This window comes from Rosa chinensis, chromosome 6 (genome assembly GCF_002994745.2).
Source record: "Rosa chinensis cultivar Old Blush chromosome 6, RchiOBHm-V2, whole genome shotgun sequence".
Lineage (NCBI taxonomy): Eukaryota > Viridiplantae > Streptophyta > Magnoliopsida > Rosales > Rosaceae > Rosa > Rosa chinensis.
This window is the reverse complement of record NC_037093.1, coordinates 66,368,099-66,384,982: the sequence shown is the minus strand read 5'-3', so window position 1 is coordinate 66,384,982 and position 16,884 is coordinate 66,368,099. Positions and strand designations below refer to the sequence as shown.

The window sequence follows — 16,884 nt, the reverse complement described above, 5'->3', positions numbered from 1 at the left end:
ATGAATAATTTTCTTATTCCACCAATTTGAGAGGTGTTGTCATTCTTCGTTTTAATTTTAGGAGAATTCTACAAATGGTCACTCAACTATGACTCATTCGATACTTTGGTCACTGTAGTTTCAAATATATCACTTTGGTCACTCAACTATTACACTGTCAATCACTTTAGTCACTCAAGATGCATTTTAACTCACTTTGATCGCTTCTCCTAATCATTCTAATACATTTATCTCTTTTCACAATTGGTTGGATGAAAATATCATTAATATTGTTTCAAATAAATTTTTTTTTAATAAAAAAAATTAAGGAAGTGACTAAAGTGAATAACAAAGTTAAAGTTGAGTGACCAAAGTGATATATTTAAAAGGTGAGTGACCAAAATGTCGAATAGGTAAAAGTTATGTGATCATTTGTGATATTCTCTCTTTAATTTTTAATAATATGAAGGATTTTTAATTCCGCCTATTTAAGAGATACTGAAATATTATTATTTAGAGTAGATAAATTTATGTTAAAAATAAAGAATTATTTTGACCAATGAATTAAAAGGCGTGCCATAGGTTCAAAAAGCGGATATCAACCCTGAAATTGAGTGAGTTTCGATAGTAAGGCGATGAGACTGTTAAGGCGTCAACCCAGAGCCGCACCTAACATGAGGCCCGTGAGTCGGCCGTCTCAGGCTCAATGTCTCTTCGGGGCCTATTTTTTTTTGACATATTTAAAAAAATTATAAAATGTAAGTCTTCTACTAAATAATGAGATTGATTTAGTTGACAAAGTTGCATTTCTTTCTTTTATGTTACTCTTAGCCTAAGTTCGAATCCCCTTTCTGTTGTGTATTTATTTTTCTTTTTAATTTTTTTAAAAATACTTTTTTGGCTATTTTTTATTTCTTTTCTTTAAATAATATAAGCCCATTTTTATTTTTCGCCTCAAGCCTCAAAATTTCAAGTTCGAGCGGTTGACCAAGGCGTGAAAGGTGACACCTAAGGCGCAGGCACAACAACAGAAAAAGACGATGCCGTTTCATAGGATTGTGTTTTAAAGCCTTCTCTAGGTCACGACTGTTCTGCTACGAGTGTTGGAAAACGATTTCAACCTTCTCTCTTCCAAAAGGCAGCAAATTCGATCCCTAACCCAGAAAAATGATAAAAATCTCTTAAAAACCCATTAGTTTTCTCAAGGATTTGGCTTTGAAGGAGACTTTTTTCATACTTGGAGTTTGAGTTCGATTTGCAGCAGTCCATTTGAAGGTGTTGGAGTTCGATTCGCAGCAGGCCATTTGAAGGTATTGGAGTCTGATTCGCAATAGGCCATTTGAAGGTATGATTCCAATTGATTTTCGCACTTTGAATGTTTAGGCCATTATAAATCTTGGAAATAGTGTTTGAACCAAGGATATATTTATCTGGGTAATGTCAAGAATATATTTGAATGTTTGGTAATGTCAAGAATATATTTATTTGGGTTTTGAGTTGTTCCTGTCTAAACAGGGTCAAAGGGTAAGAAGTTGTAACACAACCAAGGATGTAAACTCTTCATTATTGTTTACAATGGTATAATAGTAGTACCATATTCCACAGTAATTGACTATTTTGTTAATTGACATACTGCCCAGATTGTTATGTTTTGATTTTTGGCAGATTGCAATGATTTTGTGTAATAGCTATTGTTCTTCAACTTTGGTGTTTCAACTTTAAATCTTTGGTTTCATTTTATGTTGGTGATTTTGTTGAATCATATGGTTCTAGTACTTTATTTATTATGAGTGAATGACAATTAATAATGTTCTTTTATATATAAGGCTTACGCCTTATTGAGACTCATCGGAAAATGCCTCGGCCTATGCCTCAGCGTTTTAAAACATTGATTTTGATAGAAAAAAAAAAAAATTGTAACAGTACACACAGTTTTGCTTATAAATTATTATTTTGTTCAAGTAAATCCAGAATATGTGTCTGGCCCAAACTCTAGGTTACTTAATCTAGTTATAATAGGATTAGGAATTAGAGATATTTATAGATATCCGATTAATTGTGCGATTAACTTTCCTTGTACAACTCTAATTCTATGTCTTGTAATCCTCTATATAAAGAGGCCCCTATTATCAATGAAAACACGACTCAATTCTCCCACATATTTCAATTTTCTTTAAACACGTTATCAGCACGAGCTCTAACCCTAGTTTTTAGAAGCCAAAAACCCAAAAATCCTTCTTCCCATTCGCTGCCATTCACTGTGCACCTCTCATACGTGCCCGTGCGCCTACTCCAGCTGCAAGCCTCTACCACTACTCGCATGCCCCTGCAACACCTCATCGACCTAGCACCGGCTTCAACCAGGATTGCAAACTAGTTGCAATCCTAACTTAGGATCAATAGCACATCTCTGCAACCCAACGTCGCAAGCTAGCAAGCAGCACACTACTCCTGCCCAGAGCGCAACCTGCCAGCAGCAACCCCGCGCGCCTTTCGTCTCTCAGTTTCAGCAACTAGGATTGATAGCAATCTGCAATCCTATAACAAGGATCGAAACCACGTTGCAATCCTACAAATCGGTTCGCCTACACTAGGACTAAAGTTTGTCTGCAATCCTACAAGTCTGTTCGCCTAGGCCTGAAGCTCGTCTACAATCCTACAACGAGGATCAAATACTCTCTACAATCTTAAGAGGTATGTTTTCCTAAAAGTTCCCGTTTTTGAAGTTTTTATTATTTTTCTCTTCTTTTTCTCGGGGACTTGTAAACTCCCTTCTTCTACCCTCTTTCTTCATCATAGGGGAGACCTAATTAAACTGAACTGTGGGGGTTTGTGCTCACTCCAAGCTTGAAGCTTGTTGAGATCTCCAAACTTAGAGTTTGTAGAGAATTTATGATCGACCACTTACGTCATTGTTTCGATCTAATCCGATACCTCTTAAAATTGAATTTCTTGGAAACAATTACGCTCAGAAATTCCTAATTTCTTTGAAGCGACTACGCTCAGAAATTTTATATGTTTTTGTGGTAGCTTTTTCCGCTCCGAAACTAACCCTTTTTCTAGTTCTCTTTCAGGATGAGTAACCTGAACAAATTGGACTTTGTTCCACTGGGAACAACTGGCTCTGGATATCACAGGTGGGTTCGTCATGTCCGCCAGCATCTCAAGGGCGATGGAATCCTAGATACGATTCTCGAGCCTAGCCAGGACGTGCTAACTGTTGAGCAAGCTCAAGCTTTGAAAGCAAATAGAGCAGCCTTAGAGGCAAATAAGGTGAAAACCATCATCCTAATGACTCGTCATATGGATGATTCACTCCAGTACGAGTGTATGAATGAAGAAGACCTCACAAGGTTGTGGGTCTTACTCGAAGAAAGATTTGGCAACGTCCGTGACTCCTTGCTTCCTGACCTAGAAGTGAGATGGCATAGCCTCCGCTTCTGTGATTTCAAGTCAGTTCTTGACTACAACTCGGAAGCACTTCACATTAAATCCTTAATGGAATTTTGTGGTAAAGAGATCACAGATGTGATGTTGATTGAGAAGACTCTCTCTACTTTCCCTGTCTCTGCATTGATGGTTGCTAAGAACTATCGAATTGATGTTACTGCAGCAGTAAGGATCACAAGGTTTCATGAGCTTATTGGAGCTATGAATGTCGCTGAAAAGCATGACAGAAGAACTATAGTTCGAGATCCGTAGAAACAGAGCTTATTCCAAAATCCAATTATAGTTGCGCCCCTAAGAAAGGGCGCCAAGAGCAAAACCCTAATATTAGGAATACTTCTGGATGTTCTGGTCCATATAATCGCTCTACTTGGGAAGGTAATCTCCAAAATAGGCGAACACGGAACCGAAGAGGTCAACGTGGAAAGAGAGAGGGAGGCAACGCCTCTGGCCATGTTGGTGGCGCCACCAACACTAAGAACCATCTAAATGACTCTTTCAAAGCGGCTCAATTAATGGAGTCTGAGCAGAGAGATGTATGTTCTCGATGTGGAGTATCTGGTCATTTGGCACACATTTGTAGAGCTCGTGAAGAAATTTTCACCGCCTACAAAGCATATTGTGAAGTAAGAGAAGCTCACTATGTGGAACAAGAATATCGAGAAGATGGTCTAGAGTGAAGGGTTGAAGACTACAAATCTGGCTGGGATCAATAGATCGCCAATTTTGTTTAGGTCTTTATTTTTCCAAGAGATGTAATTGGCAATTTCCATATACTTTGTAGTAAATGTCATTGGTTTAGTTTTTCTTCACATAGGTTCATCCAAAGTGAGTCTGATGTCTAGGAAGGTTTTGAGATAAGTGGTACTTAAGTGAGCTTTGCTCCACCGACATCTCTCTACTCACCTGGTCATATTTATTTTGGAGTTACCGAAAGAAGTCAAACGACTACCATTGTTTTGCATTAGCTAGCATTTGGATTAGATTCTCCTAATGGTTAAGAGACAATGATGTACTCTGTTGGCTTATGAATAAAATTTCGAGTTCTTTTCATTGTGACTCCATTTTGATTATGAGCATATTACTTTGTGACTATGATGGCTGGGCCATCAATATTAATTCAAGGACATGGAATAGCCCAAGTTCCCCCTCCAAATAGCATCTTGATTATTGTCATAGAAACTCTCTACGCTCCTAGGGCAAATTGCACCTATGAATAGCCAACGGATTCCATGCAGAAACGCATGTAGAGAACGGAAATGAGTTCCTTTGCAAGGCCTCTAATGATTGCGAACAAAGGCGCATCTTAGAGAAATTTATGTGTCTCTCTAGTGGACTTTATATCACTATTCGAACTATTAAATCCAATAAAGTTATGAGAGAAGATCTCTTAGATTTAGACACATAGTCATGACAAGATAGGTCATCCTAGTCATGATATGATGATCCATCTACTAAAGACTTTACATGGACATCCTTTCTCTAGAGCAAAACGAAGCATGAATTAAAAGTTAATTTCTGGACTAAGTGTGATTGCCGCCTTCCACCACCAGCCTAGGGCTGGCACAGTCCCTATCCATGACGCCATGGATGGCGCCCTAGGTGATGCTACAATCACCAACTTTGCTTCAAACGCTCAGCCCTAACTAAAATCCGTATTGGTTGCATCTAAAGCCTCTCGCTCTTTTTACAAAGCCCGTTCCTTAGGGAAATTAGGACTGAGACTGTCTTATGCAAATGATATGAAAATACTCATTTTGTTCTTACATAGAATCCATGGGGATTCTATGGACTAATTCAACCAACTTGCGGAGGTTTAAATATCTCATGATGTTGGTTGACAAACAAACATACTGGTCAAGTGTTGTGCCATTGTCCATTTGTAAATGCTGCTTATACTGCACTCCTAGCACATACCCTATAACAACGGGCTCACTCCCAGGATCATCCTATTCAGTCAATTGGAATTGACAATACTAGAGAGTTTACATCGAAGACTTTCGATGGTTATTGCATTGGGACTGATGTTGGACATCATATTCCCATGAACACACCTAATGGTCTCGCGAAAATGACTACGATGGTAGCCCGAACATTGGTAATGCACACCAATCTCCTTATATCGGCTTGGGGTGATGTAATATCGCATGTAGCTATGCTAATTCGTCTACGACCAACTGCCACTCAATCTACCTCTGCGTTACAGCTAGTGACTGGGTACAAGTATCGTACTTACGCATCTTTGAGTCTACCAATTACGCCGCCACAACGCTCTATGATGGGTCCTTACAGACGAATGCGAAACTACGTTGGATTTGAGACTTCAACAATCGTCCGCTACTTAATGCCCTTGCAAAGCGATCTCCTTACCGCTAGATTTGCGGGTTGTCACTTTGATGAGATAATCTTCCCGTTGTTAGGGGGAGATAAGAACACGAATGTTTAGCAGGAATGACATGAATTGTCGTGGCTTGTCCCCACTATGTCTCATTTCGATCCCCAATAAAGTGATGAGATCATACATATCTGCTGCAAAAAATGCCTGCAAGGAAGGACGTCCCTACGAGAGGACGTAGCACCACCCTACATGGAGGTAGGCATGACACCAAAACCAAAGAAAGTGACACTTTTGCGTTATAGGCCTTGGCCCCAGCTAGGATGCGTGGGAGGCTCGTGGATTCAAATGACACTTTGGCACATTCCTATTCTTTGATCATCAAGACTCAAAATCCGTCTCATGAGAATCTTCCAGATTATGGTTATCGTTGGGGGACGCCTCAATGTCAGAACCTATTCCTAAGAATATAGAGCTCTTTGAAAATCACACTAGTGTACATGAGACATGGGATAGAAACTCCATCATAATTGATAATGTAGTTGCGCATGAGTCTGTTGAGTTTGATGATATCAAACCACACTCTGTTGATGAATGAATGCCAACGTAGAGAAATTTGGCCTAAATGGAAAGATGAGATTCATGTTAAGATGAATTCTCTAACGAAGAGGAAGGTTTCGAGCCAGTGATGCCAACACCTCCTAACATAAAAACCTGTTGACTAATGGGTCTTCGTTAGAAAGTGTGTTGAGAAAAAGAGATAGTAATCTCGCCTTATGGCGCAAGGCTTCTCACAAAACGCCTTGGAATAGACTACGATGAGACATATTCTCTCGTAATGGATGTCATTGCACTCCATTACCTTGTCAGTTTGGTAGTTTCCGAATAACTGAACATGCAGCTTACAAATGTGGTCACTACGTATCTCTATAGGGATCTAGATACGGAATTTACAGGAAGGTTCATGGTGAACTTCATTTACCCAAATCAAGTGACTCTAGACCACGTAGCGCGTTTACAATAAAGTTGAAACGCTCACTAAAGTGACTACTTGATTGGGAAGGGATATGCCCGCGCGTTTCCATAAAAAATTTCGGATTCTATCGCGGTTCATGTTGGACATGATCTTCATTTAAAGCCCTTAAAGAGTTAAAGGAAACCGCTGAACACTTGAAATCCGAGTTTGAGATGAAGGATTTTGGGAGAACACGATTATGTCTTAGTTTGGAACTTGAGCATCGTGTTGATAGATGCTTAGGCATTTTTGATAAGGTCAAATCTTCAAGCACCCCCATGATCGTCCATCGTCTTGATCCTGAAAAGTATCATCTTCATCCAAAAGATAATGACGAAGATGTGCTAGAGACAGAAGTGCCTTACTTAAGTGCAATAGGCGCATTATTGTACTTAGCTCAATGCACAAGATCGGATATCTCATTTGTAGTGAACTTGTTAGCTAAGGTATAGCTCTGCGCCAACGCGACGCCATTAGATTGGTGTCAAAGTTATCTATCGGTACTTGAGATGTACGATTGATATGAGCTTGTTCTATCCCTACAGAGAGACGATGGATTCGGACCCATCACACAATAGGAATGCCGCCAACACTAGCATGCGTCCTCTATCCCCATCCCAAAACAACATAAGTGTTTTGGAAGGTTTTGCTGGTGTTGGGTATCTCTCTGACCCACATAAAGGTCATTCCCAAACTGGTTAAGTGTTCACCATGGGTAAAGACCATGATATCTTAGAGGTCTACATAACAGACCCTAGTCACTATATCTTCGAACCATGCAGAGATCATTGCTTTTCACGAAGCGGTTCATGAATGTATATGAGTTGGATCCATAATCATGCATGTTCGAACAATCGTGGTTTGAAGTCTACCACAGATGAGGCTATAATCAGCAACAACAGACTCTCCTCAAAATCAAAGTGAACTAAGTTCGATCTGAGGATAGTGTAGCAGGCTTGCTCACTAAGTCATTGCCTAAATTCCACTTTCGAGAAACATGTTGGTAGCATCGTTTGCCGAAGCTATCCAAACTCCCATGACCGTAGTCATCAGGGGGAGATGCAGACATCAGGGGGAGATGTCTACATGTAGGTCTCGAAACGTGAAGGGTGTGTTGTACTCTTTTTCCCTTTCGAACGAGGTTATTTTTGTCCCACAGGGTTTTTGTTACTCGGCAAAGTTTTTAATGAGGCAACGAGAGGAGCACCACGTTTGGGCGACACAAGGGGGTGTGTTCAAATAAATCCAGAATATGTGTCTGGCCCAAACTCTAGGTTACTTAACCTAGTTGTAATAGGGTTAAGAATTAGAGCTATTCTCGGAGATATTCATAGATATCCGATTAATTGTACGATTAACTTTCCTTGTATAGCTTGATTCTATATCTTGTAATCCTCTATATAAAGATGCCCCTATTATCAATGAAAACACGACTCAATTATCTCCCATATTTCAATTTTCCTTAAACATATTTGATATATATATTTTTTTTAACTAAAGAATTCATAGATTAATCTGACTCTGATCATGGGTTAGAATAGTACATAAGGCGACTACACCATAATGACATTTTTAAGCACGGAGTAGTTTGTGCTAAAACAAAAACACTTTGCCTCATAGGCAATCTATTATTTATCTTTTTATTTTTTCTTTTTACCTTAAGAAGAAATAAATAATTTTTTATTCCATATAATAATTTACTAAGAGAAATTATATATGCACACCCCAAATTTCTCAACACACACCCTCTAATTTTATTTTTTTATGCCAACTTTTTACCTAAACTTCCCCTTATGCCCTTTCTCATTCTAATTGAAAAAAAAAAAAAAAAATTCTACATAGATCTGGAGTCATGACATGGCTGACTAAAGCATCTTTTTAGAGTATCAGGTTTTTTTTTTTTTTTTGGAATGGGGTTTGGAACCCAGCCCCACTCCCGGTTCCATTTATTAAATTAATAGTAGAATTTTGCATCGGGGGGGGGGGGGGTATAAAACCTGAACCCCGAGCTACAGTAGAACAGTTGCAATAATCCTCATAGAGAACATCCTGAATGATTGCAGGTGTCTCATCTAACCATACATCATCAATGAAACCACTACTAGCAAGGTGAGCAAGCCTATCCGCTACACCATTTGCTTCACGGTAAATATGTCGAATTCTAACAGATTGAAAAGCAGTAATATACTCCCTACAATCATCTAAAACTCGACTTACCTCAGTGAAATTCTTCTCTCGACTATTGAGAGCATAAATCAGGATGGCAGAGTCGTTTTCAACATCTATGTCAGTCCAACCTTAGTGAATACCAAGAAGTAAGCCAGCCCTACACGCCTCCGCTTCCATATTAAGAACCGAGTGTGCATGTAGAAAAGTCCTGGCCAAAGCAGCAATACCCATACCAGCATCATTCCTGACAACTACCCCAATACCTCCACTCCCTTCCTCAGCTCTAAATGCCCCATCAACATTGATTTTCAGACGACCACTTGGAGGATTTTGCCACTTAGTTAGAGGTCGGCGCTGCTTCCGAACTGCCTTCGGGTGGAACTTTTGAAAATCCTCAAGCATTTGAGTAGCCCACTGGATCATATGCATAGGCTGGAAGTGATCATCATTCCACACAAGCTTATTCCTTTCTTTCCAGATGGCGCATAAACCTATGAAGAAAAAATCCCGCTGATCCCCACTCAGGGAATCAATCATATCTAAGACCCAATCTCGGACGCAGTTGGCCGGGTGTGCAGTAGCATTTAATTTCAGAGGGCCAAATAACCAGAAACGTTGTAAAGCTAAACAAGACTTAAATAAATGCGTACCTGTTTCCACTGTAGCCATGCAGAACATGCACTTGGGGTCCACCATAGCTACTCTACGTTGCATGAGTGCCTCCTTTGTAGGAATAATATCCTTCAAGAGCCTCCATATAAAGCATTTCACTTTTGGTGGAGTACGGGCCCCCCAAACCGTAGCCCAATACTTGCTATTTATGCCACCAATATCCCCTGACGACGTTGACGCCATGAGCTTCTTAGACATAGCCAAATTATACACATGATAACCACTACGAACCTGATACAAACCCTTCTTGTCATAATGCCAAATCAAGCGATCATCAGCCCCACGAAAACTAATGGGAATAGCTACCATTTTCTGCACTTCCCCCTCCGTGAAAAGTTCATGCATAAAGTCTGTAGCCCAAGACATTGATTCTTGATCAATTAAATCACTAACCAACAAATCCTCCATTCCTTCCATGATAGGGGAGTACGGCCGGAAAGAGTGGGGAATAGGTACCCAAGGGTCATGCCACACAGAGATGTTGCTACCCCTACCAACCTGAAACCTCAGTCCCATGCTAAGCACTTCACGGCCTGAAATGATACTACGCCAAGAGTATGACTCTCCCCCTTTAATTCCGCCTCCATAAATGAACACCTTGGGAAGTACTTAGCCTTGTATAACTTAGCAATAGTCGAATCAGGGTTATGTAAAATCCTCCACCCTTGCTTCGCCAATAGAGCCAGATTAAAATAGTGCATATTCCGGAAGCCCAAACCACCATCCCTTTTAGAACAACACAATTTCTCCCATGCTAACCAGTGAATCTTCCGACCATTGTCATCATCCCCCCACCAAAAACGGGCCATCAAGCGATGCATTTCTTGACATAAATGCTTGGGGAGCTCAAAACAACTCATCACATAGGATGGAATTGCTTGTGCCACCGCCTTGATCAAGAGTTCCTTCCCTGCCACACTCAAAGTCTTCTCCCTCCATCCTTGAGTCCTTGCTTGAACCTTCTCATTAAAAAAACCAAAAGCCTCCGTCTTTGAATAGCTAATTTCCATGGGAAGACCCAAGTACTTATCATGTTTTTCAACTCTTTCTACCCCAAGAATGAAAGCAATCCCTTCCTGCATAAACATGTGAACATTTTTACTAAAAGAAATACAACTCTTCTGATAATTCACCTGTTGGCCTGAGGCCCTCTCATACTCAGAAAGAATACGCTTAAGAGCCTCACAATCCTCCCTCCCAGCTCTAAAGAAGATAAAAGAATCATCTGCGAAAAAAAGATGGCTTATACTGGGCGCCCCTCTACAAATCCGAACCCCATGCACAGTACCCAGATTCTCCGCATGCAGGATACATCTCGATAACACTTCTGCACATATAAGGAACAAATATGGAGAAATAGAATTGTCACATCCAAATTTTTTTTTTTTTTTTTAGATGCGACTTATATTCCAATCATGGAAATAAATTTCCAAAATCGAAATACGAATAATTGGAAAAGAACGATACTAGACAAGTTTTCGAAATTGAAACACAACCTTTATTACAAGAGGGGTTTACAACAACATTTACAACAAAAGGTCAACTATATTCCAAGTTCTTGTCTAGGACCCAAGCATGATTAACAATAACACACATGTATATTACATTATTAAAAACACCCTTGCAGTAAAATAACTTCAAACTTATTTATTTGTCACCTGCAAAATAATAAAGAGGGGTGAGCATACATTGCCCAGTAGGAGAATGAAACCTCTGTGAAGATCATAGTTAGAATAGCAATAATGAATGGATGCAACTATTATCTATTCCCGATAATCCACATTGTAAAATAAACTGAACCTACATGTCCCATACCATGTATTTTACCACGAAGGTGACTCAGAGTATTCAACAATGTGAACTAATCCCCACCCAAAATCAAACCCCCCCTAACCCTCTTTTGCTAGTCATCTTGTCTATTCCCCTTTCGCCAGTCCCGAATTACCCTTTCAATATCCTATACTAAGTGCACATTCACAAGTGGGCATACCTGGGATCTGGTACCTGCTGAGGTTATAGACTCAACTACGCAAAAGATAAACCAACATACTCATTCCAATAGCATATTCACATTACCATCACCACCCTTATACTTCATGTCTTATTAATGCACAAATACTTTGATTATGTAAGTGTATTCACTATTCAACCATACCAAACAAACAGAAACAGAGGACATAAATGCATATAATCATGTACACAACCATCCAATACAATCATGTAAGCAACCATCCAATGCAAACATAGAGGCTCCCCAAGTTTTTCCCCTACCTCGATTGATTTTCACGTTAAGTATCCGGATGAAAACAAGTTCCTATTGCAAGAATAGAATTTATTAGTTCCACACATAAAGAATTAAAGCAAAACTCAGCTAACATACTATGAAAATCTTAGCAGTGAGTTATTTTGACCAAAACAGGTTTTTACTTGACAAACTGAAATACTGCAGTTTTCTAACCCAGTCACCTTAATGTTAAAAACTGTACAAATCTGTTTAAAATCTGCTTTCATGGTCTTCTAACGATTTGTAGCTAACATCCTAAAGAAACTCTCAGAATTTGAATCATCTGAAAACAATTTTCCTATAATTAGTTATGAATTTTTAAAGTTCAGCTACAGTCCCACGTTTTTCTGTAGAAACTGCTACTGTGTGCTAACCTCTTCAGTTTTAATGTACTTTCCACAACTCCAATTTGTGTAAAACTTTCAATACTGAAAATAGACTTTCTAAAGTGTTAAATAAAAGAAATCACACTTTCAACAAGGCTTTAAAGGATGAGTGAAGGTTTTCTAAATTCAACTTTAAAACTGCATATGTTTCCTACTTGGTTCTTGACTCTTCTCAAGTCAGATTTTATTAATCTATGTCTTCCAAAAACTCTAATGACTAAAGGAAACAATAAACCAGATACAAAGTGATTTCAAATTCTAATTTGGATTAATTCAAAGACCAAAAATATAAACTATTTTCCAGAAACTAGTGAAATCAAATAGAAGATGAGAAAATAATTAGTTCTAGTTGTTCCAGTAACAACAACTTTATTCCTAATTGAACTTCATCTCTATTGTAACTTCTTCTATCATCAAGAATCCCCAGGTCTTATAATAACCTATGAACATAACCCAATTTCCAAATTGCATTAACCATCAGAACCACAAAGAACTCATCAAATCAAAAATAAAAGAATCACACCTGACTTTTTACTCCTCCACTTCTAAGATACCACAACCCTCTTTTTCTCTCTCTCCCTTGTTTATCTATGTATCTAGCAACTCAAGGAACTGTATGGAAAACATAGATGGTTTAACCTATTTATAGTGTCTGGAAAGGAGGTGAAAACGTAGAAAGCAAGATAGATATTCTAATTGAAATCTTACCCATATAGGTACTAGACTTGCCACCTCCAGATTTCTAGAGTTCCAGCTCCTGATTCTAGGGTTCCAGCTCTATCTTCATAGCTTTGGAGAATCACCAAATTTGAAACTTGATATCCAAGGCTGTTGACACCTCCTACTTACCCATGGCGGCGGCTATGTCCTTTGTACTTTCCTAAGGCGGTGGCTGGTGTATCAGATGGAGGAGAATATGGGGGTGAGGAAGCCGATGAAGAGACGGGACAATGCTTTGAGTTTAGGCGTTGTTTGATTTGGTTTTGTCGTGGAGTTTATTCTATCAGCTGTTAAGCTACTTGGGTTTGAGTTTTGGGCCAAATCTTTTGGGCTAAACTCTATTTACTTAAACCCAAATAAGTAAAATTCAGCTCTATACTATACATAGATATATATATATATATATATATAAATAAACAATATTTAAACAAATAGTTTAGCACAATAATTAAAATTAAACTTATTTTTTTTTAGAAAATGTTAAAAATTTTAGGTCGTCACAAGAATCCCCCTGCCTCAAACCTCTAGATGGACAAACATGGCCTCGCGGCTCCCCATTGATGATGAAAGAGTAAGAGACCGTAGAAACACAATTCATAATCCAATGCACCCAAACCTCTCCAAAACCCATCTTCTTCATTACCGCTTCCAGAAAAGGCCGCTCCATGCTATCATAAGCCTTACTCATATCCAATTTCAAAGCACAATACCACACCTTACCAATTCTTCTTCTTTTTAGACAATGTGAAATCTCAAAAGCCATCAAAGAGTTGTCTGATATAAGCCTCCCCGGTACAAACGCACTTTGAAAGGGAGAAATCATAGAGTCAAGCATCGGTTTCAGTCGATTTGCCAAAACTTTTGATCCAATTTTATATATCACGTTGCACAAACTGATAGGACAGAGCTGCTGCATATACTGGGGAACGTCCACTTTTGGTATTAGCGCAACAAACGTGTTGTTAATTGCCCGCAGATGATCTTCAGACCCGAAAAGTTCCCTGATAGCCCCGACAATATCATTTCCAATCAACTCCTAAAATGCTTGATAGAAACAAGGAGAGAAGCCATCGGGACCCGGTGACTTAGTTGGGTGCATACTCTTTAAAGCACAAAAGACCTCACTTTTCTCAACTGGCCGTGTAAGAGAGGAATTGTCCTCTGGAGATACAACCCCATGCATTGCTTCTAGAATATTCCAGAAACTTTGAGGATTAGAAGTGGCAAACAACCCATTAAAATAATCAACCACTACTCCTCAAGTTCTACATCATCTGTACACCATGTCCCCACCTTATTAAAGAGACCAATTAAAGCATTCTTCCTCCTACGATTTTTCACCCTCTGATGAAAGAAACTGGTATTTAAGTCCCCATCTCTCAACCAGAAAACCTTGGCCCTCTGACGCCAGAAAACATGTTCCCTATGAAGTAAATCATTTAACTTGGATCTTAACTCCTTCCTCTCCGCACTCGGAGGAGCCGATAAAGACCCATCATAGAATACAGAGAGTTGGGATCAGACATTCTCAATATCTCTCCTTAAACCATGAAAACTCTCCTTACTCCATGACTCCAGTACCTCACGAGTCCGATTCAGCTTATGACACAGGGAAGTAAACACGCTAACACCATTCAAACTACCCCAGCATTCTCTAACTATCTCCTTGCACTTCTCCTCCAATAACCAAAACTCCTCGAATTTAAACCTGCTTGCCCTCTTTTTTCTACGTTTTTTCTGAGCTCTGATCTCCAATAGGATTGGCAGATGGTCGGAAGCGCTCGGATTGAGATGCCTGACACGAGACACCGGAAATAAATCCCTCCAGTGAACCGTTGAAGTAAACCGATCGAGCCGAACTTTCACCTCCTCCCTCCCCCTTATACCACTCCACGTAAATCTTGGGCCAACATACTGAATATCTCCTAACTCACAGAACGCCAGAGCCTCATGCATGTTATTCATCTGTGTAGCACATCTCAGGGCACCACCCAACTTGTCGGCCGCCGCACAAATCTCATTATAATCACCCCCGACCACCCATGGAAGATTCCCCTGCATACTAAGCTGTCTCAACAAGTTCCAAGTTCGTTGCCTGTTCTCAGCTCTAGGTTGGCCATATAAACCAGTAAAACGCCAACAATCGGGTTCACCAACGGAGCCAACAACCACATCAATATGACTCTCCGACATTGATTGGAGGGACACCTTAACTTCATCACTCCAAAGCAAACAAAGACCTCCCACCCTACTGACACCCTTTCCCCGTCTTTTCTTGACAAACTTACAACATACGGAAACCGCATTCCTCCACCCCAACTGATCACGAACTCTATTCATCTCACTCTCCGTACGCCGGGTTTCACTAAGAAAGATTAATTTGGGAAGGTTGAGGGATACTATCCCTTTAAGCCCTGTAACTGTCCCGGGGTTCCCAATCCCCTGACAGTTCCAACACAAGATATTCATTTCATCACGAAGGAACGAATCAGAGTGCGTTCATCACTCACAACAACCTTGGAAGCTCCCTTCTTCCTATTACCACCCAACTTAACTCCCCGTATAGTGACTACTCCCCTATTTGTAGCAGGCCCCATGATTGTTGGGGACATCCCGACCTGTAGATGAGCTCCCTCCACTTCTACACACCTTTCCGGATCAGCCTCTCCTGCCAAAGTCATGCTCACAATAGGCCCAGAGTTAAATGTCGCAGCCCCATTTGCAGAATCACTTGTCCCAAGCCCAGTCTCTTGAGAATTAGTTGGGAGCCCAAGATCAGACCCTGTTAGCGAAAGCCCATCTCCATCCCCCAAAGATAGAAAATTACCATCAAGATGGCTGCAAGCTGTCCCCAAATCTAAGGACCCCTCCAAAGTCAACTCGGTTTTCTCGATCTTACTTTCTGCCCCCAATGATGGAATAATACAATCATGCTTCAAACTCTTAGAACCCAAATTACACCACTTCCTTCCTGGGACCGAACTCAGAGCAATCATTCCAAAACTAGACCCATCAGCCATCAATGTTGTTTGCAGATCTGATCCACCATCAATGACTGAATCCATCCCCGGAGTAGTTTCCAAAACCAGGAGACATCGTTTCCACCACCGTTTGACGCCGCCGTTTACTAGGTTCCCCCCCCTCCACCAGTCTTCTGGCCGGAAAACTATCAATCTCCATTTCCTCGGGCCTCCGTTCCCCTACCTCTTCCTCATCCCACTTCTCTCTCCCTCTAACCATCCCAGAAATAGGAAAATTTGGAACCTGCATAGACCACCCCCATTCCCCTTCTCCAGGAAACCAAACCTCCTCCCATGTTGTACAAGGTTCTCCACCGCTGCTTCACGCTCACTGGCTTCTTTCGCAGCCAACCACTTATCTTTCTTCTCAGCACACAATAGAAAATCAAACTGTTTCTCTACCACTGCACCAGACTTATGGAGGTCACAACCATTGGAATCATGATTAAGCAACCCACAGTACTCACAAAAATTCGGGAGCTTAAGGTAATCAATTTCGAAGCATGACCCCTTACTCCTACCAGGCAGTCTGATGTGTGCCACTCTACGCAGAGGCTTATCCGTATCAAAGAGAATGCGGAGTTTTAGATTGGACCCCAGATAAATCCCATTAATTGGCTCATCCATCCTCACAAACTGTCCCACCGCATTCCCGATACGAACACCAGTCTCTGGCTCCATATACAGGGGAGGAATTCCCCAGGCCCGAATCCAAAAGAACTGCATATTAAGCGGTATTCTGTGTAGATCTTTCGTCCCATCACTAGCAGCCACAACAAAGAGAGACTTGTTGAAGTGCTAGGGACTCCCCCAGAGAACGCGATTACGATCATATTCATGGGAGAATGAGAAAACTA

The 16,884-nt window shown here is 40.3% G+C and overlaps 1 protein-coding gene and 1 long non-coding RNA gene across 2 annotated transcripts; both read right to left on the bottom strand.

The window, feature by feature from the left end:
- Positions 1-9,074: 9,074 nt before the first annotated feature.
- On the bottom strand, positions 9,075-10,034 carry LOC112171799. The gene has a single exon (XM_024308921.1). The coding sequence runs from the start codon at positions 10,032-10,034 to the stop codon at positions 9,075-9,077; it is 960 nt and encodes a 319-aa protein (XP_024164689.1).
- Positions 10,035-10,951: 917 nt separating this feature from the next.
- LOC121050253 lies at positions 10,952-13,258 on the bottom strand. Its single transcript, XR_005802483.1, has 3 exons — positions 12,996-13,258; positions 11,889-11,931; positions 10,952-11,275 (listed from the first exon to the last, which is right to left on the bottom strand). It is a non-coding gene; the product is annotated as an uncharacterized LOC121050253 (long non-coding RNA).
- Between the last annotated feature and the right edge of the window lie 3,626 nt (positions 13,259-16,884).

Bases quoted from the DNA above. Each gene is read 5' to 3' on its own strand.
- LOC112171799 (XM_024308921.1), bottom strand. From the start codon at position 10,034: ATGGAAGGAATGGAGGATTTGTTGGTTAGTGATTTAATTGATCAAGAA.